The following is a 22,174-nucleotide window of genomic DNA, read 5'->3' on the forward strand; positions in this document are numbered from 1 at the left end:
GAGGTGGATTCTCCGGCTTCAACAGCTGAAATGGCTTGATTTGAAGGGTAGCGAGAGCATTTCAGCTGGAAATCTTACTCTGCATTGGTCCAGTGGGATAGGAACTTGATCTAAGGTCAAATTTAAATAAGGAGTTCTGCAGGGAAGAGTCATTGCATGTAATAGATGCTTGTAGTGGTCAGTTTCTTGCCAAGCATCAGGCTAAATTAAAGGCTGGAGGAAATACTTGGAGACAGGTTTTTAAAAGTGCCATCAGAGCAGATCTCAGATGACTCGCAAGTACTTTACCTCTGTTTTACACTTTAGAGGCATGAAAGGGAGAGTAGTTAAGTGATTGGCGCAAGGAACAGTGCAGATTGCTGTATTACATCTCAGAACTTCTTTTTGTTTATTCATAACAAATATAAATTATTACCATGGCTAAATAGTTAATAAGGGTGGATTCTCACTGGTTTTACACCCGGAGCGAAGAGGTGACAGCAGCCAGAGCGCCCGCCACCGGCAGAACTAAGCGGCCGCACCTCGCACCCAGCCGGGGATGGGGGACGCGCCGTCCCGCAGCACGGCAGAGACCCCTTGTCCGAGGGGAATTCACCTTTTGGGGGACAAAAGCCGGGTCACCTCCGCTCCCCTCCTGAAACGCTCCGAGAGCCAGAAGAGGGGCAGCCAGGGGGTGTCCCCCTACGCCGGGAGCGGTTCCTCGCCGTGGCGTGGCCGGGCGGCGGCGCTGGCGAGGCCCGGGGGGGGGCCGCGCGTCACGGCGGGGGGCGGGCGGGGAGCCCCCGCTGCGGGGGCGTCGGGGCCGCGCCTGGGCAGCGGGCGGAGCCGCTGCCGCTTGCCGGAGCCGCTCCGCGCGTCGGAGGCTGCTCTCGGCTCTGTTGGCTTCTGCGCGGCTCCGCAGCAGCTGCCGGGAGGGAGTTAGGCGGCTGCGGCCGCCGCCGCCCGCGCCGATGGATCTTCTCCTGCTCCTTTGGGCGTGTGCGGCCGCCGCCGGGGCAGGTGAGGAGCCGGGACGGGGCTGCGCGGCCGGTGTCCGTCCCTGCCACCTGCATAGGCAGAGCGGCCGCCGCCCCGCGGGAGGAAACTTTGCGGGGCGCCGGGGGTGGTGGTGGGCTGTGCCCGTTGCGGGAATCGGGAGCGGCACCGGTTCGCCCAGCTGCTACCTCGGCGAGGCTGAGCGTCCCTCGCTGCGCGGAGCGGGTGCGGGTCTCCGCGGCGCGCAGCCCGGCTTGTCCCCAGCGGGGAGCCCCGAGGGGCGGCCGGTCCGCGGGTGCCGTAGTGTAGGCAAGGGAAAGTTTTCGGAAAGCGACGAACGCGCTGCGCCCTGTAGGGACGGGGAGCGCGATGCGGGCTGAGGAACCGGCAGAGGAGCGGGTGAGGGTGGAGCGGCTTGGCCGCGCTGGGGTCCGGCCGGGAGCTGCGCGGTGCTGCCCGCCGTAGCGGGCTGTGGGAAGCCACGTTAAAGCGGGAGGAGGCTGCGAGCGCGTTATTTGTGCCGGTGCTGTGCCAGCTACCTTATGGCTTCAGCGTTCTGCGACCGAAGTACGGTTTCTTGTTCCTTGTGGAGGCTTTGTTCTCTTTCTCCTTGCTCCGCTGTTCCTCGGCTGGAGCTCACGAGAGGGAGGTTTCTTGATGGTGTTTGTGGCTGTTCTCAGTGAGATGATCCAGCATAATTATAGCAACTGTGGAGGAATACATTCTAAAATTATAGTGATTATTATTACCTTATAAAATATTGAGAAGTATAACATAAAAATGGAAGAAAACATCTCCTGTTCCTTTTCGGACTCGTGTTCCCACCAACAGTGCACACAGACACTTGAAATGGTCAGTAGGACCCGAAACTACTACTTGGTAGGGTGAAGCCTCTTGGAAAGTTCTTTGTGCAACAATTGCTGCCGAGGCTGTGAGAGGAAAGAGCAAAACGCCTCTTCCTAGAGCCTGTTCTTTACCGGTTAACGATTGCACGTGGGTACGTGGAAATGACTTGGTTGTGTTGAGTGTGCTTTTACCTGAAGTTTTTCCATCCCCAACCAGCACGTTAGGCATGTCGAGGAGATTATAAATGCACTGCATGCGTTGCATGGCTGCACATGAGCTAGATAGAGCGTGGCATGACTGCTGGTGCTTCGGTGTAGGTGATAAAGGCACAAGCAGAGAATACAAGCTGTGGGAGCTGTAAGGCAGAATTAATTTCTTTTAGGGATTTCCTAGTGACAGCATTCATAATTATATGGCTTAATCCTCTAATCTACTGTAGTGCCTTCAGTTCACATTGGGCCAAATCCACCACGTCCTGAGATGATTTTTTACTCCCGCCCACCTGACTGAATCATTTGGAGTTTTGCTTGTGTAAGCCACCGATTTAAGGGGTATGGCCCAATTACTTTAAATAGGAATTGAAAGCAGTGCCAGCCACACTTGAGCCCAAGCTTTGCACAGCTCTCCAGTGAGAGCAGGCAGGTTGATGGTTAATTTTTACTTCAGAAAGAAACTGTATTTCCAGCTTCTTGTTCTGCTGAGGAGAGGCAGCTTAAAATATAAGATGCAAGCACGGTTGATATGCCTGTGGTATCTTTCTGATAGACTGTGGGAGACCACAGGGGAAAAGGAGGCTTGGTTATCATACTGAAGCTGCTGATTTGTTGTTTATTAATTATTAACTAGGCTTCTGAGTGCCTGCTGCAGTTTGAAGAGCCAGCTCAGGAAAAATGACTAGGTATTTAAAGCAGCGTAGGTTCTTGCTAAATAGTTGCTGTGACATTAGAAATAGTCTCTGGTTTGGAAAGCATTTTAAAAGCTGGAAGGGGGCACACTGAAGTTGTCACACAAGATCCTTCACTGGCAGAAACTGAAGCCTGTGAAGCAATGGTGATCTATACTTGTTGAGCCTTGGCTATTCAGGCTGGAATAAACGGCTTTAATAGAGCAGTGGAGCTACTGTGATTTATGGCAGTGCCTGTTATTGCTAGATGTGGTTTCTCTCCTCACCCTGCTGATGTCTGTGGCAGAGCTTTCACTGACTTTAATGGGGTCAAGATTTGTCTTACTGGACCATAGTTTGTCCTTTCTGTTAAGCAGGTTTTTGTCCCTGCTTGACCACCTTTCATAGTGGTGGTTTTTACTGATCTGAATAGATCTAACCTTTTTCAAATGAGGAACAGCAGAGTCTGTTCTTGGCAGAGACAGCAGCCACTATCTTTCCTGATAGGTAAGTTCACACAATTTACAGTGTGTTGCTTTTCTTCTGAATGAAAACCTTAGGGGAAACAACGAATCCTTCTGTTTTCCTTCTAAAACAGTCATTGCTCTTATTTCTTCCTGCCTTCATTTAGGTTTTATTTTCATTTATGTATTTATTGTTTCCCCCACAGAAAGGCTGCTCCCTGTATTTATGTTTGGAGTTTGTAAGTTTCAGCTCCTAGAGTGAAAGAGTTGCTGTAGGTTGGGAATCAATAGGTTGTTAAGTTCTCTCCTGTTTATCAGAGGCAGGTACACTAAAGAAAAGCCAGTTGCTGGCAAATGGTGGCTATAGCAGATTGGGTTGATTTCTTCAGCAGCATCTTGACTATGTCTGAATGGTCTGGGACCAGAAGGGGTGGCTGGCTGTGGTTTTGATGCTCGTGTTTCTTCCAGAAAGTGAAGGTCTATCAGTGTGCACAGTGTCAGTTGTGGTCCTTCTGTGTCTGGGGGGATGGTGCTGAAGTCCAAGATGGTACTGCAAGCCCGATGATGTTGCTGAGTATGTGGGAAGTTTCTACCTTTGGAGAAGTTAGTCTGGGTTCATATTCTCTGATTTTCTGCAAAAGGTACTTACCCCACATCCTTACAAAACCACTTGGAAAAACCAGCACCCGTGGAGCTTCAGTTCTGACAGGTGTCTCTAGATCTTGGTTTTCCTGGTAGAGTAAGCTTGCTGGAGACATCCTAAAGCTGTCCTCTCAACACCTTTTACTGCTTTGCCACTTGTGCAATAGAATCCTCTGCATTAGCACAAGATGTTATTCCAACAAGTTTTAATCCTTGACTAAAGGAGAGGAGAAAGTGCTGTGGTACAAGTGATTTATGAGTAGAATACGTAACTTCTTGTTCATTCTGTACAGCTCAGTAATTTCTTAGAGCCTTTGAGAGAATCAAACTAGAGTATTTGCTGCTTAGCTGATCCAGGAGCACAGTCCTGGAATAACAAATGAATCAATTTAGACCTGAACGTGAAGTCCACTCAGTGGAAATCAATCTGGATATGCTTTACAGGTAATGTCCTTGCTCCACAGAAGTCCGTGTGACTTTTACCATTGACTTCAGCTGCGTCAGGATTTCATTCTTGGAGCCTGTTCCTCTTGCTAATGACGTTAGTGAAAAATTTCATTAGGAAAGTGCTTGGATCCTACAGGAGATACTTGACCTGTGTCAAATAGCACACTTAGTGCTATGTTGAGAGAGATGCCTTAGTCAGGCTGGCTTCTCCCCATCCCTAGAAAAAGGAGGGATATGTTTAATGAACTCAATGTGCCATAACCATCAAGTTGCCCTGAACTTGTGAACATCACTTCAAATGACTCAAGTGTTCATCTTTTCTGTCAATTCCATCAGGTCCCTGCTACTTCAAGGAGTGTGCAGTCATTTCCTGGACATTAAGCATTTCTGAATGCTAGGTTTAGATTTGTGCTTCTCCAGCAGATGCTCCTGCAGATCTGAAGGTGCTGCTGCTGGTTTAGGTGAACGAACGTCTGCTATTTGTAGGTAGGCTTTGGCACGCTTCACAGGCACCGGCTGTGCTCAGATACGGAGCTGCGCTTCTGAAGCGATATCAAACAGTTCTGTGAGTCACCCAGGGTTCCTGGATTACAGGATGGTGTCCTTTGCCCTGCTACCATACCTCCTCCAGGGTAATTTTGTCCAGTTGGGAAAATAGATTACATTTAGGTTATGAGCTGTGAGGCCTAATCTGTTAGCTTCAGCTAGGTATGAAAGGTGAGCAATTTAGTCCTTGTGTCTCCCTAGCAATAACATGGCCAACACGAATGCTGTAAATCTCCTTCATCTCTTTGCATAGGTGGTTATGCTTTTATTTGTTGGTTACTCTTTAGCCTTAGGAAGGTACTGGATGAATGTATCAGTTTCAGAATGTTTTAATGGGGGTGTTGTAAAATCTGTGGAAGGAAAATAGTTTAACTGAGAGATCTGGAGAAGAATATCTTCTATTTCCTGCAGCAGTTATTGTCTTATGAGTAATTACTGTATACAGTGTGTGTGTGAGGGTGCAGGTACTAGAAATGTCTGCACTAGATATTCTCCTCTGTTCTTTCCATTACCTGATCTGAAATAAAAATTGATCTAACTCACTCTCTCTCTGTGCCTCCAACAGCTGTAGGATTTGGAATGGATCCTGACTTACAAATTGATATCATCACAGAACTGGATCTTGTGAATACAACTGTTGGGGGTAACACAAGTGTCAGGATTACACAATGCCAGCAAAGCATTCTTATTCCAAGGTAAGACAAATGCCCTCAATTCTCTTACCTCATGTCTGTCTGCATGAGCCTGGGAGAGCTTTGATGCCTTACTGTAACGGTGTACTTACCTACCCTGTAATGATGAGCTTACCTAACCATCACTTTCTCTTATCTTTTTGGAAATGATCCTTCCTACTTTTCCTGAAATACATATGGCATTTTATTTTATTTTAAATTGAATTATTCCCCCCCCCCCCCCCCCCCCCCCCCCCCCCCCCCCAATGTGCTGTCAGTGTCAGGTAGTAGAAGCTTGAGATTTTTAGGGAAGTATTTTTGGGTGTGCTTTCGACACTCCCCATTGTTTATCTAAATGTCAAAGTGTTTTCAAGGCACAGACCTGACTGTCTTCTTGTGTACTTTCTCTCTGTGACTGCACACATGCAGGCCCCCAGAGCTGAAGCTGTGTAACTCTGAGAAAGCACTGAATGTGGGGATGCTGAGTAGTGACACGTAGCAAGTCTTTCATCAGCTTTGTGAAAACTATAAAAGCGAGGGAAAAAAAATGTCATTTAACTGTCCCAGCTGAGTACCAGGTGCAGAATAAGTCCCTGAGACTCATGATTTGTTTTCATTCAGTATTCTAATACAATGCATGTGAAGTGCTTTTTAAAAGGTGTTGGGAATATTTCTATATGTTTAGTGAAGGAAATTCTGGATTTAATTGACAGGTTTCACCAGGGACTGAAGTTAAGGTCTAGATGAAGAGGCAAAGGCCCATGAGGTGGAAGCACTGAGTTGCTACAGTGTGTTTCTTAGGCAAGGAAGACATTTGTATCAGTGGAGATTAACAGGCAGGTTAAAGCACAGCTGGGAACATTTTTACTGTGGAGTCTTCCTATGTTTGTTTTTCCTTTACTGCGCTTTACTCTGTTGAAGTGTGCATGAGGTGTCTCAGTTTTGATATCTGTCCTCTGTGGTTGTTTTTAGAGGCAAATTATTATGACCTCGTTTAGCTCTAGCTCTGGATCAGCAACGCTGAGTTTGTTGTAAAGGATAAAAGAAGCAGGTCTGTAATCTTAGTTCTTTCGTTACCTGACCAAGAACAGTTTAGGGGCCAGAGCAGAGACACTTCAGGAGACCTCAGAATTTGTCAGGCATATTTGCAGTCTTTAATGAGACAATGAGGAGCATGATTTTCACTGATTTCCAGATTAATGTCCAGAAGAGCAGCATTACTTTCTTCATTAAAAGATATCAGTTGTCTTTCTTTTGATACCTTGACTCTAGGTTTGTGTATTATGGACAAATGATACTGAAGTGTTCCTCGGAGGACTGTGGTGGCCTCTGACTGACTTAAAATGTTTTGTTGTTGCCAATTGCTCTTTCATGTAGCTAATCATAACCATGCAGATGAGCTCGTCTTGGTGAGTTTTCACAGACTGGTAGTCAGAGCTGTGGGGAAGATGACTGAGATGTGGTTTTCAGGGCACTGTTTGAAACCATTGATACTGAAAGTAGCTTTGAAAGGCTAATGGTGAAGGCTTTATAGACACTCAGTTCTTTTTCCCTTGGAGGACCCTGCCTGCAGTTTACAACCTTGGAGAAAACTAGTGTGAAAAGGGTAGAACCTGTAAAATTCATAGGAGCAGGTGAATTGGAAGATAGATGTTCATAGGAAGCAATGGACAAAAAATCACTGTATGAAGTGAATAAATAATTCAAAGTCGGTAGTTGGGTAAACAATTTTTTTGTTTGGTGGTTATTGTTGTTGTTTTTTCCTTTTTAAATTTCCACAGCAGAAATTCTTGTTGCTAACACACACAGGAACAGCCCTGTGCTTTGACATCACTTCCAGTATAAAAACTTCCTGGAAAATGACTCGGGAAAATTGCTGCTCAGTTAAGATCATCAGCCCTTGGGCTGAGAGAAGACTGAAGCAGGCCTTTGGTCTGTTACTCTGTCCTGAGAGAGGTCTGCGAGGGGTCTTTTGCTGCCTGTCAAATAGAGTGGAAGTTGGAGGCTGCCCTGTTGGCTGCTTCCCTTCTTGTTCGTGTCTGTTATTTGTGAAATGTCAGCAGCATGTTGGCAGCTCTATGAATTCCCTTTTACTAACAGAGGTGACTTACTTTACAACTGCAGCTTGGCTGTGTGCCAGGTGCTTTGGCTGGGAACAGAAGATACTTAATTTTGATTTTTATCTTGCCATACACTAAAAGCAATATAGAACTCGGGGCAATGTATGGGCAACTGCTACATGTAAGGTAGAAGTAATACTTTCTCCCACAGAGATTCACAAACCCCTGCAAGCCAACATGACACTCCCAGAGGAGAGAGAAGACTGGAAGCTGGTGCTTGGTTTCAAATTTACTGTGTTGTCTTGGACCAGCTATTCCAGCCTCCAAGATGTGGTCCTTCCAACAAAGCTTTGATTAGCTCTTGCCAGATGTGAGTAATTAATGCCTGCTGTGCATCACTGCTCAGGTGTTGCCCTTTGGGCTCTGGGCAGGGGGGAGGACCTGCCTCACCTGCCAAGCTGATTGCTGAAGGTGGAGCCACATTAGAAGACCTCTTCACTTGTAGGATTTCACTGCTGAGGGTTGCCTAGTTTAGGTGGTGAGAAAACTGTGTATGTTCTTTGGTGTGCAGCTTTCATGGGGTCATTTTTGCCTGCTGCCTTTGGCAGCATCCTTACAGCAGCGTAACAGGGCTTGGAGCTTACACAAAGGTTCCCTGTGGATCATCTTCTGTCTTGTAAGATATATTTCCTCAAATGGCTTTACTAGAGCTGTTCAAACCGAGAGAATTCCTTTGTGTGTCCCTGGAAGTCTACATCTTTGTGGTAGAAAAATGGTAATTTTCCCCCAACCCAGACAATTATGTGTACAGCTCTAGTGAAAATATGGATTGTTCTCCTCAGCAAGAATCTTTCTCTGTGAATTAAACTCTTTGAAATGGAACGCTTTAGAAGTTTGGGGTGTTCTTTCACTTGCATTTAGAGGCAAATAGAAGAAATTAAGAAGGGGAGGGATGGGAAGACATGCACAAAAGAGTGACTAACTATTATTTTGAGTTCAATTATTGATCACTGGTGTTAGCTTTTTTACAGCAAGTGACATCCTATTTCATAGAATCAACAAGGTTGGAAAAGACCTCAGAGATCATCAAGTCCAAACTGTCACCCAAGACACCATGCCTCCTAGACCATCGCACCAAGTGCCACATCCAATCCCCTCTTGAACACCTCCAGGGATGGTGACTCCACCACCTCCCTGGGCAGCACATTCCAATGGCTAACAACTCTCTCTGTGAAGAACTTTCTCCTCACTTCGAGCCTAAACTTCCACTGGTGCAGCTTGAGCCTGTGTCCTCTTGTTCTGGTGCTGGTTGCCTGGGAGAAGAGACCAACCCCCTCCTCTGGCTCAACCTCCCTTCAGGTAGTTGTAGACAGCAACAAGATCTCCCTTGAGCCTCCACTTCTCCAGGCTACACAACCCCAGCTCCCTCAGCCTCTCCTCACAGGGCTGTGCTCAAGGCCTCTCCCCAGCCTCGTTGCCCTTCTCTGGACATGTTCAAGAGTCTCAATGTCCTTCCTAAACTGAGCGTCCCAGAACTGGACACAGGACTCAAGGTGCAGCCTAACCAGTGCTGAGCACAGGGCACAATGACCTCCCTGCTCCTGCTGGCCACACTATTCTTGATGCAGGCCAGGATGCCATTGGCCTTCTTGGCCACCTGGGCACACTGCTGGCTCATGTTCAGCTGGCTGTCAACCAGTACCCCCAGCTCCCTTTCTGTTTGGCAGCTCTCCAGCCACTGTGACCCCAGCCTGTAGCTCTGCATGGGGTTTTTGTGACCAAAGTGCCGCACCTGGCACTTGCACTTGTTGAATGTCATCATGTTGGACTCTGCCCATCTGCCCAGCCAGTCAAGATCCCTCTGGAGAGCTCTTCTACCCTCTAATGATCAACACCTGCTTCCAACTTGGTGTCATCTGTAAATTTGCTGATGACTGACTCAAACCCCTTGTTAGAAAGTTTCTGGGGAGTGATGTCATGATTTGCTTTAACCTAGAGAAAATGTTCAAGGACTCTTTTTTTTCCTGGAGAGTTAATGATTTTCAGTCCAAGACCACCTCAGTGAAATCAGTGGAGTGTTCTGATTTTATAATAATATTGGTAGTAACAGCTGAAAACTCAGATTTCTGTGTGAAGCAGCTTTGCAGGCAAAGAAGCAAATTCAGCTCTGTTGCAAATGGAGTGACAGTGTGATAGAAGCAAGTGGCAATTGAGAGATTGGGTTGCCTTTAGACAAGTAAGATCTGCTCCTAATTCTGAAAAGCATGGAAACCTATAATTAAGTGTAGCAAACTGAGTGGTCCTGTTGGGCATGAACTTCAATTATTAGAGTACTTCAGCTGGATTCTGGAGTGATCAGATCCATTACTTGTGCATTTCAGTCTCATTCTCTCTGAAATGGAGATGGGGGAATCCCTAAAGCAGTCTGAGTGCTGACAGTGTGAATGGGATGAAATGTAGATACATAACTCATGACTTTAATTCTTCAAACAGCCTGACTCATGAAGTCCCTAACACTATGGTGGCTTAATTATTTGTCTTTTGCCTATTCATACCAACAAGAGTGGGGGGGGGGGGGGGGAAAGGTCTTTATATGCAGGTGTGTTGTTTTAGCACAAAGGAGGCTGAGTGGATATCCCTGACTAGAGTGCTCTTGGAGAATGGGGCACCCAGGATTCTGGTGTCTGACCTCCAACCAGAAGTCCAAAGAATTCAAGGAAACAGTTCTGGGGGTGGGAAATCTGGGGGAGGTTATCCTCCCCCTCTACTCTGCCCTGGTGAGACCTCATCTTGAGTACTGCATTCAGTTTGGGGCTCCCCAGTTTAAGAAGGACAGGGATCTGCTGGAGAGGGTCCAGCAGAAGGCTATGAGGATGATTAGGGGACTGGAGCACTGCCTGGTGAGGAGAGGCTGAGGGACCTGGGGCTTTTTAGTCTGGAGAGAAGACTAAGAGGGGATTTAATAAATGTTTATAAATATCTGAGGTCTGGGGGTCAGGAGGGAGGGGACAGGCTCTGCTCACTTGCTCCCTGTGATAGGACAAGGAGCAATGGCACAAGAGGTTCCACCTCAACACAAGGGGGAACTTCTTCACTGTGAGGGTCACAGAGCTCTGGAACAGGCTCCCCAGAGAGGTAATGGAGTCTTCTTCTCTGGAGACTTTCAGGGCTCATCTGGATGCGTTCCTGTGTGACCTGAGCTAGATCGTATGGTCCTGCTCTGACAGGGGGTTGGACTACATGATCTCTTTGGGTCCCTTCCAACCCCTGACATCCTGTGATCTGTCTCAAAGAAATATATTGAAAATATTAATTGTCTACCTAATGCATTCCAACAACAATTTGCAAACACTGCATGACATCAGAAATAGTGTGGCCAGCAGGAGCAGGGAAGTCATTCTGCCCCTGTACTCATCACTGATTGGGCCATGCCTTGAGTCCTGTGTCCAGTTCTGGGCCCCTCAATTTTAGAAGGACATTGAGACTCTTGAACATGTCCAGAGAAGGGCAACAAGGCTGGGGAGAGGCCTCGAGCACAAGCCCTGTGAGGAGAGGCTGAGGGAGCTGGGGTTGTGGAGCCTGGAGAAGAGGAGGCTCAGGGGAGACTTTATTGCTCTCTATAGCTTCCTGAAAGGAGCCAGGTGGGGCTTGGTCTCTTCTCCCAGGCAACCAGCACCAGAATAAGAGGACACAGTCTCAACCTGCACCAGAGGAGGTTTAGGCTGGAGGTGAGGAGAAAGTTCTTCCCAGAAAGAGTGATTGTCCATTGGAATGTGCTGCCCAGGGAGGTGGTGGAATCACCAAAAGGCGATTGGTTGTGGCACTTGGTGCCGTGGTTTAGTTGTCAGGAGGTGTTGGGTGACAGTTTGGACTTGGTGATCTCTGAGGTCTTTTCCAACCTTGTTGATTCTATTCTATTCTATCATCTGTAAATAGTATCTTACAAACATGGCAAAATGATGCTGAAATCCCTAGAACAAGATTGTAGCATAAATTTTAGTACATTAAGAAGCACTGAGCCATGACTCACTTAGTGGGGCTCAGTCCTGTGCTGTGTTTCAGGCAGCGGGGAAGCAGGACTTGTTTTGACCCTTAGGTGGAAACCTCAGCAGGATCTTGAGTTTAGTGGCAAAAACTCTCCTGACAAATAAGGCAAGAGGAGATGCTTACCTGGTCATCCTGTTTCTAGGCAGATTATACCCATTTTTTTAGCCTAGCTGCTACACTGTGTGATGGGCAGAGTCCAAGGGCTTGAGATTTAACCCGTCCGATCTACACACTGGCCACAACAACCCCATGCAGTGCTGCAGGCTGGGGTCATAGTGGCTGGGGAGCTGCCAGGCAGAAAGGGGCCTGGGGGTACTGGTTGATAGTAGGCTGAACATGAGCCAGCAGTGTGCCCAGGCAGCCAAGAAGGCCAATGGCATCCTGGGCTGCATCAGGAACAGTGTGGCCAGCAGGAGCAGGGAGGTCATTGTGCCCTGTGCTCAGCACTGGTTAGGCCACACCTTGAGTCCTGTGTCCAGTTCTGGGACCCTCAGTTTAGGAAGGAGTTTGACTTGCTGGAATGTGTCCAGAGAAGGGCAGCAAAGCTGGGGAGGGGTCTGGAGCACAACCTTGTGAGGAGAGGCTGAGGGAGCTGGGGTTGCTTAGCCTGGAGAAGAGGAGGCTCAGGGGAGACCTTCTTGATCTCTACAACTACCTGAAGGGAGGTTGTAGCCAGGAGGAGGTTGGTATCTTCTCCCAGGCACCCAGTACCAGAACAAGAGAACACAGTCTCAAGCTGCACCAGGAGAGGTTTAGGTTGGATGTTAGGAAGAAGTTCTTCCCAGCAAGAGAGATTGGCCACAGGAATGTGCTGCCCAGGGGGGTGGTGGAGTCACCATCACTGGAGGTGCTTAGGAAGAGACTGGATGGGGTGCTTGGTGCCATGGTTTAGTTGATTAGATGGTGTTGGGTGATAGGTTGGACTTGATGATCTCAAAGGTCTTTTCCAACCTGGTTAATTCTATTCTATTACTTTAACCAGTCTGACTTTTGTTCTGTGCCTAGTTCTCATTGGGAAAGTAAAATCTGATTCCTTTTACAACCTGTCAGCTATGCCCATTTCTTTTTAACTTTTCTTCTCTCAACACTTCTCATGAGCAAACACAGGCTTAAAGCCTTTACTTGTAAAGCAGTTCCCCCAAGAAGTTTATTAAGGCTTTGCTGTTTCCTTTCCTAGAAATCTGGCAGTATTTTGCAACTTGGCCTTTAAATTAGGAATGGTCTTTTTTGGCTGTGCATACTATGTATAGCACTTGATAAAACACACCCCTGAGTACTGTGGTAAGTCCTTTCTCACTTGACTGTTTCTTTACTTGTATTAAACAACCCCTGGATTTAGAAGAGAAATATATGGCCTGCAGCTCCAGCAGCACAAAGCTCAGTCATGCTCCTTCTCCCCACTTTGTACCAGCGACTGCTGAGTTCCTTTCTGTGCAGTGACTGCTCCAACAGGGAAAGTGAAAGAACAGAGAACATCTTAAAGCACCCAGAGAGGCAGCAGTCTTGTGAGGAAATTGCATCTCCTTGTGTTCCTGAAACCAGGAGCTCACTTGACCTGCTTCAGGCTAGTGGAGAGAGCAAAGCTGCTCAGTGCTTTCCTCAAGCTAGACCATTTTCTTGCTCTTTAGAAAGAGCTTCCCCTGAGGCACCCCCAGCCAGGCCTGCGGGTGGGCTGCCCCCTGAGGTGGGGCAGTAGGAACCCGCTGGTGCGGGACAGGCCCTGCCTGCTGCAGGGCAACCCCTACCTGTGCTAAAAGGTGTCCTCCACCTCTGCATGAGTTTATCCTCATGGAAACCTGCAAGCATCCTTCAACTCTTGGACTTTAATACTTCCATTTTTTCCCTTCTTTTTTTATTTTTAATGGTAAGAGTGAATATTTTTTCTCCCATGCTGTGCCCTGTCATGCAGGTCTGTGCTCATTTCCACAGGAGTGGCGTGAATTCAGGGTTTTAACCTGTGGGATACCTGTCCTGGGTTCCTAGGACCTCAGGAGGGAAAGGCAGCAGATGTCCAAAAAAACCCCACCAAACCCAAAACCCAAACAAACAAAAAACCCCTTGGATCTACATCACGTGGTAACATTTCTGGTGTCGCTGCTTCCTTGGTGCTAAATCTTGACTGATTCCCTTCTCTTTGCACTGAGATCTTCTACTCCCTGAGGGGACACCAGAGAAAGAGTGGTCAGGCATTGGAACAGGTTGCCCAGGGAGATGGTGGAGTCACCATCCCTGGAGGTGTTCAAGACATGTGTGGACATGGCACTTCAGGGCATTGTTTAATGGCCATGGTGGTCTTACACTGATGTTTGGACTCAGTCATCTTAAAGGTCTTTTCCAACCAAAACACATGATTCTGTGAATTGATGGTTTGCTCAAAGTCTTCAGGGCTCAGTGGCATGGTGATGGCTCATGACCTGTGGAGCTGCATGACTATGGTGGGGAAACCAAGCCAACATATGTCTTCCCCTGTGATGGTGGTTTGTGGGATGGTGAAAAATAGGCCCTATTGGAGATTGAGATCCTCCCCTTCTCCCCACACTCATCCCTTTGGATGTCATCTTGCTTGTACGAGCTTCATCCTGGTCTTTGGTGCTGTGGCAGCTCCTTACCATCCTAGAGTTGCTGGAGAGTTCCCTCAGTGTTTTCAGCCCTTTGTCAGATGCCCTGAAAAGTGATGCTGAAATAAGAGTTAAAATAAGATCTCAACAACTGAGCTGGCTGCACCCAAGACTATGGAGGAAAGTGTGACTTCTCTGGCAGGGGTGATTGCTGGGTTTGTGTCTGTCAGCAGGATGAAGAACAAAGTCTTGATCTCTTTTTGAGATTGTGAGTGCTTCTGTTTTCCTGCCTTCCTTTTCAGGTCTCTGTGGAAGCTGGAAAAAAAGAGGGAAACAAAACTGAAATTGTAGGGGCAAGGGCTGAGTATGTGAAGTGACAAAATAGTTGGGATGAATTGACTCTCCTGAGAGCCAAGGAGTCCTACAGGCTGGTGCTGGGCAGCCAGATGAAATAAAATGGGAGAGGCAGGGTATGGGGCATGGAAACTGGGGCTCAGATGAGGAGCTGAAGGAGAGAAAACAAAAACAGTGGTGGTGAGGAGCTGAAGGCTGAAAAGGGAGAGGGTAATGGCTGGGCAGAGAAGCTGTGAGGAGGGCAATACAAGGAAGTGAGGTGAAGGGATGAAGAGCATGGTAAGGGGAGCCATGGACCGTGTTTGGGACAAGAAACCTGGAGAGGTAGTCAAGAGCTGGGGCCAGAAGGGAAGACCAGAGGACTGCATTTAGACTAGATGGATAAGACTGGAGAAAGGTTTGGTTACATTGGAGGCAGCATTAGGCAGAAAAATCGGCAGAAACAGTGCAAGTTCAGCTTTGGTTGTGCTATAAAATACCTGTGATGTGTGCTAATTTTTAACAAATGCTTTTGGAGGATACAACTTGGATAATGTGGGGTTTTTATTGGTGATTTAGAAACTTAATTCTTCTGTGCTTTGGTTGTTCACCTGTGAAACTGAGGTACATTAGTACCTTTCCTGTAACAACAGTGGTGTGAAAAGAAGTCATTAATTTTTGTAGAGGTCTCGGATACTGTGCTGAAATAATTAAGTTGGTCATGGTCTGTTCTGTCTTCAGAGAAGGATTTGAACACAGTAGATTTACTGTTCAAGGTGAGCCTTCAACAATTAAAATACAGCAAAACTTCAGATCCTTCTTTGCTAAGTATTTTGTGCTCTATGTTCCTTTTCTTTGGCTGCACTGACCGAGGCTGGCATGTATGATCCCGTAATTAAGGGCAGTGCTGAAATGTGCATCTCCAGAGGACTGAGAAAAGTTTGCCCTGTGAGACTTTAATCCTAACATCTAACTTCTCCTTGATAGGTTTTGTTTATTTGTTTGTTTGTTAACATGCTTGATGTTTTAATCACAGAATGGTGAAATGCATCAGGTTAGAAGGGATTCCCCCCCAGAAGGTCATCTTGTCCAACCTTTCTGCAGTGAGTAGGGATATCTCAGGTCAGGTTGCTAAGGCCCCCATCGAGTTTAACCCTGAATCTCTCCAGGGGTGGGGCCTCCACCACAACTCTGGGCAGCCTCTTCCAGTATTTCCCCACTCTCATTGTGCAGAACTTCCTCTTGGTATCCAACCTAAGTCTTCCCTGCTCTAGTTTAAAACCATTGCCCCTCATCCTATTGCTATAAGCTCTTCTAAGCAGTCCCTCCCCAGCCTTCCTGTAGGTCTCCTTCAGATATTGAAATGTAGCTCTAAGGTCTGCCCAGAGCCTTCTCGTCTCCAGGCTGAACAACCCCAACTCTCTCAGACTGCCTCTGATCTTTGTGGCCCTCCTCTGGACTCTTTCCAGCAGGTCCATATTCTCCTTGTGTTGGGAGCCCCAGGGCTGGACACAGTATTCCAGGTGAAGTCTCACTAGAGCAGAGTAGAGTGGCACAATCACCTCTCTTAACCTGCTGGCCATGCTGCTTTTGTTGCAGCCCAGGATGCCATTGACCTGGGCTGCAAGTGTACACTGTTGGTTCATGTCCAGCCTCTTGTTCACCAAAAATCCCAAGGTCTTTTCTGCAGGGCTGCTCTCAATTTCATCATTCCCCAGCCTGTATTGATATCGAGGATTGCCCCAACCTAAGACCGTACAGGACTGTACACTTTGCCTTGAGCCTCATGAGTGTCTCCTGAGCCTACCACTCCAACCTGTTCCAGTCCCTCTGGATGGCACCCATCCTGTCCCTCAGTCTTGTCAGCTGCACCACTCAGCTTGGTGTCATCTGCAAACTTGCTGAAGGTGGCCTCAATCTCACTGCCTATACCACTGATGATGATACTGAACAACGCTGGTCACAATATAGGCCCCTGAGGGACACCACTTGTCACCTATCTCCATCAGGACATTAAGCTGTTGACCACTACCCTTTGGATGTGATCATCCAACCAACTCCTTATCCACTGAACAAATGGAATCCAGATCTCTCCAGTTTAGAGAGAAGAATGTGGGGGGGACTGTGTCAAACACTTTACAGAAGTCGAGATTGATGGCACCTGTTGGTCTTCCCTTGTCCACTGATGTAGTTACACCATTGCAGAAAGCCACTAGGTTGGTCAGGCAGGACTTGCCCTTGGTGAAACCATGCTGGACGTCTCTCTCTTAAGTGTATTTTGATTATTTATTCTTTGCAAAACTGACCATTTTCACAACAGGCAAATGATCTGGAGTTGGAGTACAATGAGCTAGGAGAAGATGAGTGAGATGAATCATCTTCAATAAAGAAAATTAAAGATCACTTGGGACATAGTTGTTGAACAATGCTTTGAAACTACATAAACTACCCTTGACTTGGTGGGTTCCCAGAAGCAGTTTGAGGAATACTTGTGTGTACCTATTCAGTGTTGGCTGTTTCCACTCTTGTCTGATGTTTGAATTGTGTTAGAACCCTGTCTAGGGGCAAAACATATTGCTAGGAAGGTATAAATTCTAAATCCTCAGTCTCTTTTTCCATATTCTCTTCTTTCAAATGCCCCTTCCCCCTCCCCCAAGTCAGCATAGACTAAAGCAGACCCCCCAGGCACATTCAATGACAGTGACCAGTTTCTCTTTTCCCCTGACTGCTGTCATGCTGCCTTCTGTTGCTTGAGATCTTCTGGGTTTCCCATCATGTCTGTAATGATTAAGAAAGAATTCTGAGCACACATTGCCTCTGTCCTCGGCAGTTGTTTTTGCTTTCCTGGGAGACAATAATTGTGCTACTTGTCTATCTTCGTTGCCACGGTGGTAAGTACAGAGGGGATGTGGGATAAGCACTTCAGTGTTTCTCTAGTATGCTAAAAGCCTTGACTGCTTCTGGCAACCTGTTGACAAAGTCCCGTAATGAAGATAAGCAGAGAGGAAACAAAAGGTCTCTGCTCTTAAGTGGGCAGAGAGGGGGATGCAGAAATTAGTTTCTTCTGCTGCTACGAAGTGCTGCATGCTTCCACACAGCGTGAGCATTTAGATCCTTACAATGAAAGTAAATCAATTTAGATAAAAGAAAGAATAACAGCTTGAGTTGCTTTGTGTCTCCATCAGGACAGAAATAGTCTTTTTTCCTTCAAGGGGTTTTGGCAAGCTGATACTCTTTAAGTTATACCATGCTGCACATCTGCGGGTTCTATTAACTGCTTGTTTAGTAGAGCTCTGGGAAGTGGAGGTGAAGGAGTCAGTACCTGAGCTGGGCTGCCTTGAGGTGAGTCCCTGCACTGTGCTGAGTATCCTTGGGTGGAGAAGCCTTCCCAGATGTAGGTTAAGTTCTTGCACCTCGTTTTGCAGGTCTTGGTTGCTGGGCAGGTGCTGGGGTAAGAGAGAGCAGAAAGGGAACATTACCTGGCACTGCTGGGTTAAAACAGTGTAAGAGGGAGGGAAAAGCAGTGCTGAAGAACTGGGTTCTCACTGTAGGCAGTGAAACAAAGTGGTTTATTATGGTTGACGGTTTAGTCATGAGGTCTGTGGTGACAGGTTGGACTTGATGATCTCTGAGGTCTCTTCCAACCTTGGTGATTCTGTGATTTTGACCCCTAAGAGTGACCTCTTAATTTTAAGCCAAATTTTGGTGGAAACTTGCCTTTGCACTTGTCCTAGTTGATTCAATTCCTTCTAACAAGACCTACCCCTTTTGCTTCAAGGGAAGTGGTGTTATTTGAAATTACTATCACACAACATTAAACACACACAATGATTTCAAAATGTTGAAAAACATTCTTTTAAAGATTTCTCACCATTAGAAAGTACACAACAACCTAATGGAAAAATCAGGCATGGACCATTTCACAGAATCTCACAGAATCATCAAGGTTGGAAGAGACCTCAAAGATCATCAAGTCCAACCTGTCACCACAGACCTCATGACTAGACCATGGCACCAAGTGCCACGTCCAATCCCCTCTTGAACACCTCCAGGGATGGTGACTGCAGCACATTCCAATGGCTAACAACTCACTCAGTGAAGAACTTTCTTCTCACCTGGAGCCTAAACTTCCCCTGGCACAGTTTTGATACTGTGTATTTCCTGTGGTGAAAAACCCTGCTGTTTTGAACTACCTGTGAACAATACAAATTAGATGCTTGAGGCCTCAACCTACTTCTTCTAGGACAAATTCTGGATTAATCTTGCCGCCTGCAAGGTGGCTCTATCAATGACATGAGTGGGACACTTTTTCTGTAGGTTTTCATTTTTGCCACATAAATGGTGTGAGGTAATCATGTCATACTGTGCTGGTTTATGGCATTCTATCACGTGATTGCCTGGCCTTTCCAGCAAGTCACTTGGTGCCATGGTTTAGTTGATTAGATGGTGTTGGGTGATGGGTTGGACTTGATGATCTCAAAGGTCTCTTCCAACCTGGTCCATTCCATGCCATGCCATTCCATATCATGCCATGCCATTCCATGTCTCTTCCAACTTGGTCCATGCCATGCCATGCCATTCCATGCCATGCCATTCCATGCCATTCCATTCCATTCCAGTGACTCCTCCCTCTGAGTTTGCAATTGGCACTTCCGACAGCAGCCAAGTTTGTGTTGTAAAGCTTAGTTCTGTGTTGTTCCTCCCCTCCCCCCCTTTTTTTTTGTCCTCATCCTTTTCACCCCTTTTGTTTTAAATAGGTTTTTAATCCTTTGTAGAGTGAAAGGTAGCAAAGATACCCTGAGAGTGCAATATGTGTAAAACTGGATCCTGGGGATGAAATACTCCTTGCTTCTCTGATGAAAGCCTAACTACAGATGGCATTCAGACCTGCCTCTGCTATTCTCTCCACTTTGGCTCATTGTGCATAACAGCGCTGGAAGTTTAAAGCTTATTCTTGGGGAAAATAACGAAGCCACGATGTGTGGGAGGAAGAGTGGGGTTTGAGTGTGTGTCGTGAATTTTCTCGGTCTGTGGATGTCTCTGTGGATGTTCAACATGCTGCTTGGAAAATGAAACAGCACAGCCTTAAAACATGGTGCTTGTGGAATAATTTGGTAAAGGCCAATGATTTGGCAACTGCACTGCGCTTCACCTCTGGTTTTCCTTTCAGGGGAGTCTACTGACAAGTTGTGGTAAGAGGACTCTGCAGTATTAGTTACAATAACCTCATTAAGGAGATGATGGACATTGTTTAGCCTGACTTCATGGCAATCAATTATGAAGCTAGAAGATACTTAAGTTTCTTTTCTTTCAGTTTTCTTTTTGGTAGTATTGCCCACACACTAAGAAGTCATGGTCCTCTGTGTTAGCCTTTCATTCTCTGGTGCTGGCAGTGCTTTTAATGTACCAGCTTTTGGATGGGATATTCTGCCTTTGTAGCTGCATGCCACCCTAATAGTTTCAAAATGTGGCCATTACAATCAACAAAAAAGTAAACATTATTGCTGGTGTTATTGCTAATGGCAAAAAATGCAAAGGGGAAAAAAAAAGGGGGGGGGACACACACACACATGTGGCAGTTCTATTTAAATAAAAGCTTATTTTCAGAAACAAAAGCTTATGGAGCAAAAGGGAGCTCTTAGTACCCCAAGCACGTTTGCCGTTACGGATGAACCCACAGCAATGGATGCTATCAAAGTTGTCATATTTTATTCATGAGTTGTGGTATGCTTGGGTGAAATAAGAAAAGCAATGCTCCAAATCATAATTATGGTGTAAAAAGATAAAACAGTTATTATTGTGACATTTTTTTTGGGGGAAAAAAATTCCTAAATCTCAAATAATTCATCCCAAACGTGCAGGGAATGACGGAGTCCGTTAGCTGGGTTGATGATTCTTCGTTGGGGGTGGGGGTGTGCGTGTGTGAGCCTGGCATTTATACTTATTTTGGGAGAATATGCATAAATGTGTGCTTAGAAGTGTTCCAAGAAACAAAGACAAGCAGAATATTGAATATAAACATAAAGAGGCTGACAGCAGAAATTACACTTCAGGAGAGGAGGGCTGTGACAAATGTATTGTGCCTCGTGCTATTATCATGCAGTTGATAAATAAAACAGACACCCGGGATTTAATTTGCTTTAGCGGTAACACGGAAGTGATTTTTCCAGGGGAAAGAAAACAGAAGGGCGAATTAGGTCCTGAAATGCATCTGTTTAATGCCTGTACAAACCATATACACAGGGAATAAAGAAAAACTGTAAGATTTTTAGTAAGGAATGAGCTGACAGCTTTAAAAGTAATTAAAAAACTCTTTAGAGTGTCCTGTCGCTGGGAGTTTTTGAACCGAGGGAGTACTTTCAGCATATGCTCGCTCTGAACTTTGCAGATAATTTCATTACCTTTAGTTGGATTATTCATGTGATGAAAGGCTTTACTGTGCTGGAAGTGAAAACCTTTATGCAGGTGTAGCCAGGTCTGTTAGCTGCCTTAAAGGAGCGTTAGGCCTTGTAACCTCTCTCTGCAAGCAGAGAAACTGAGTCAGAGGTTTCTGTTTCACTGAACCTTTCCTGTTAATGAACTGCTTGAAACCTGATGTTTTGATTGACGTGTTTGAGAATGCAGGTTTTCACCAGCGAGGTGAATTCTGATTTCTGTGTGACCTCCCTGAAGATAGGCTGGGATTTTCAAGATGCTCAGGCATTCAGCTTTCTATCCTGTTATCCTGTCTGATACCCAAAATATCTTTGAAAAATCCAGGTTATGGGTTACTTGTTGGCTGTCTTGGTCATAGAATAGAATAGAAGAGAATAGAATAAACCAGGTTGGAAGAGACCTTCATGATCATCTCATCCAACCTATCATCCAACACCACCTAATCAGCTAAACCATGCAACCAAGCACCCTATCAGGTCTCCTCCTGAACACCTCCAATGATGGTGACTCCACCACCTCCCTGGGCAGCACATACCAATGGGCAATCACTCTCTCTGTGTAGAATTTCTTCCTAACCTCCAGCCTAAACCTCCCCTGGTTCAGCTTGAGACTGTGTCCTCTTGTTCTGGTGCTGGTTGCCTGGGAGAAGAGACCAGCCCTCACCTGGCTACAACCTCCCTTCAGGTAGTTGTAGACGGCAAGAAGGTCTCCCCTGAGCCTCCTCTTCTCCAGGCTAAGCAACCCCAGCTCCCTCAGCCTCTCCTCATAGGGCTGTGCTCCGAACTCCTCCCCAGCTTTGTTGCCCTTGTCTGAGCATGTTCCAGCAACTCAACATCTTTCCTAAACTGAGAGCCCCAGACCTGGACACAGTACTCAAGGCGTGGCCTAACCAGAGCAGTGTAGAGGGCCAGAGTGCAGTGTACAGGGGCATACTCATTTTAACCTTAGGAATCCTGAAGCACTTCAGAAATATTTGATGTTACTACTTACTTTCTGACGACAGTATTAAAAATATGAGCAGCATTGATTATTACCTGCAAGAAGGAAGAGTGCTTAATGAGAAGTTGGAATTATTGTATTATTTGAATTGATAAATTGGAATTATTTGTAATCTTTGGTTAAGATTACAAATGGCTCAATCTCTCTGGTTGCTCTATGGAAAAAGCCTCAATTTTGCTTCTAGGCTCCAAACACACTAAGGGTTAAGGAGGGAGGAAACAAGTCCAAACTACAATTAGTAGTTATCTGCAGAACTTCTATATCTGAT

The 22,174-nt window shown here is 46.3% G+C and overlaps 1 protein-coding gene across 1 annotated transcript in view; it reads left to right on the top strand.

Annotated features, from left to right (window-relative positions):
• The first annotated feature begins 871 nt into the window (after positions 1 to 871).
• NELL1 (neural EGFL like 1) overlaps positions 872 to 22,174 on the top strand; it is a 360,979-nt gene continuing 339,676 nt past the window's right edge. Inside the window, 3 exon segments of the mRNA XM_068147804.1 lie at positions 872 to 999; positions 5,369 to 5,442; positions 5,444 to 5,498. Of these exon segments, the coding sequence (XP_068003905.1) occupies positions 951 to 999; positions 5,369 to 5,442; positions 5,444 to 5,498 (178 nt within the window). The 5' untranslated portion in view covers positions 872 to 950.

The sequence above is a fragment of the Melanerpes formicivorus genome, unplaced genomic scaffold, assembly GCF_026170545.1.
Source record: "Melanerpes formicivorus ecotype bairdi unplaced genomic scaffold, bMelFor1.0.p_v2 SCAF_16, whole genome shotgun sequence".
NCBI lineage: Eukaryota > Metazoa > Chordata > Aves > Piciformes > Picidae > Melanerpes > Melanerpes formicivorus.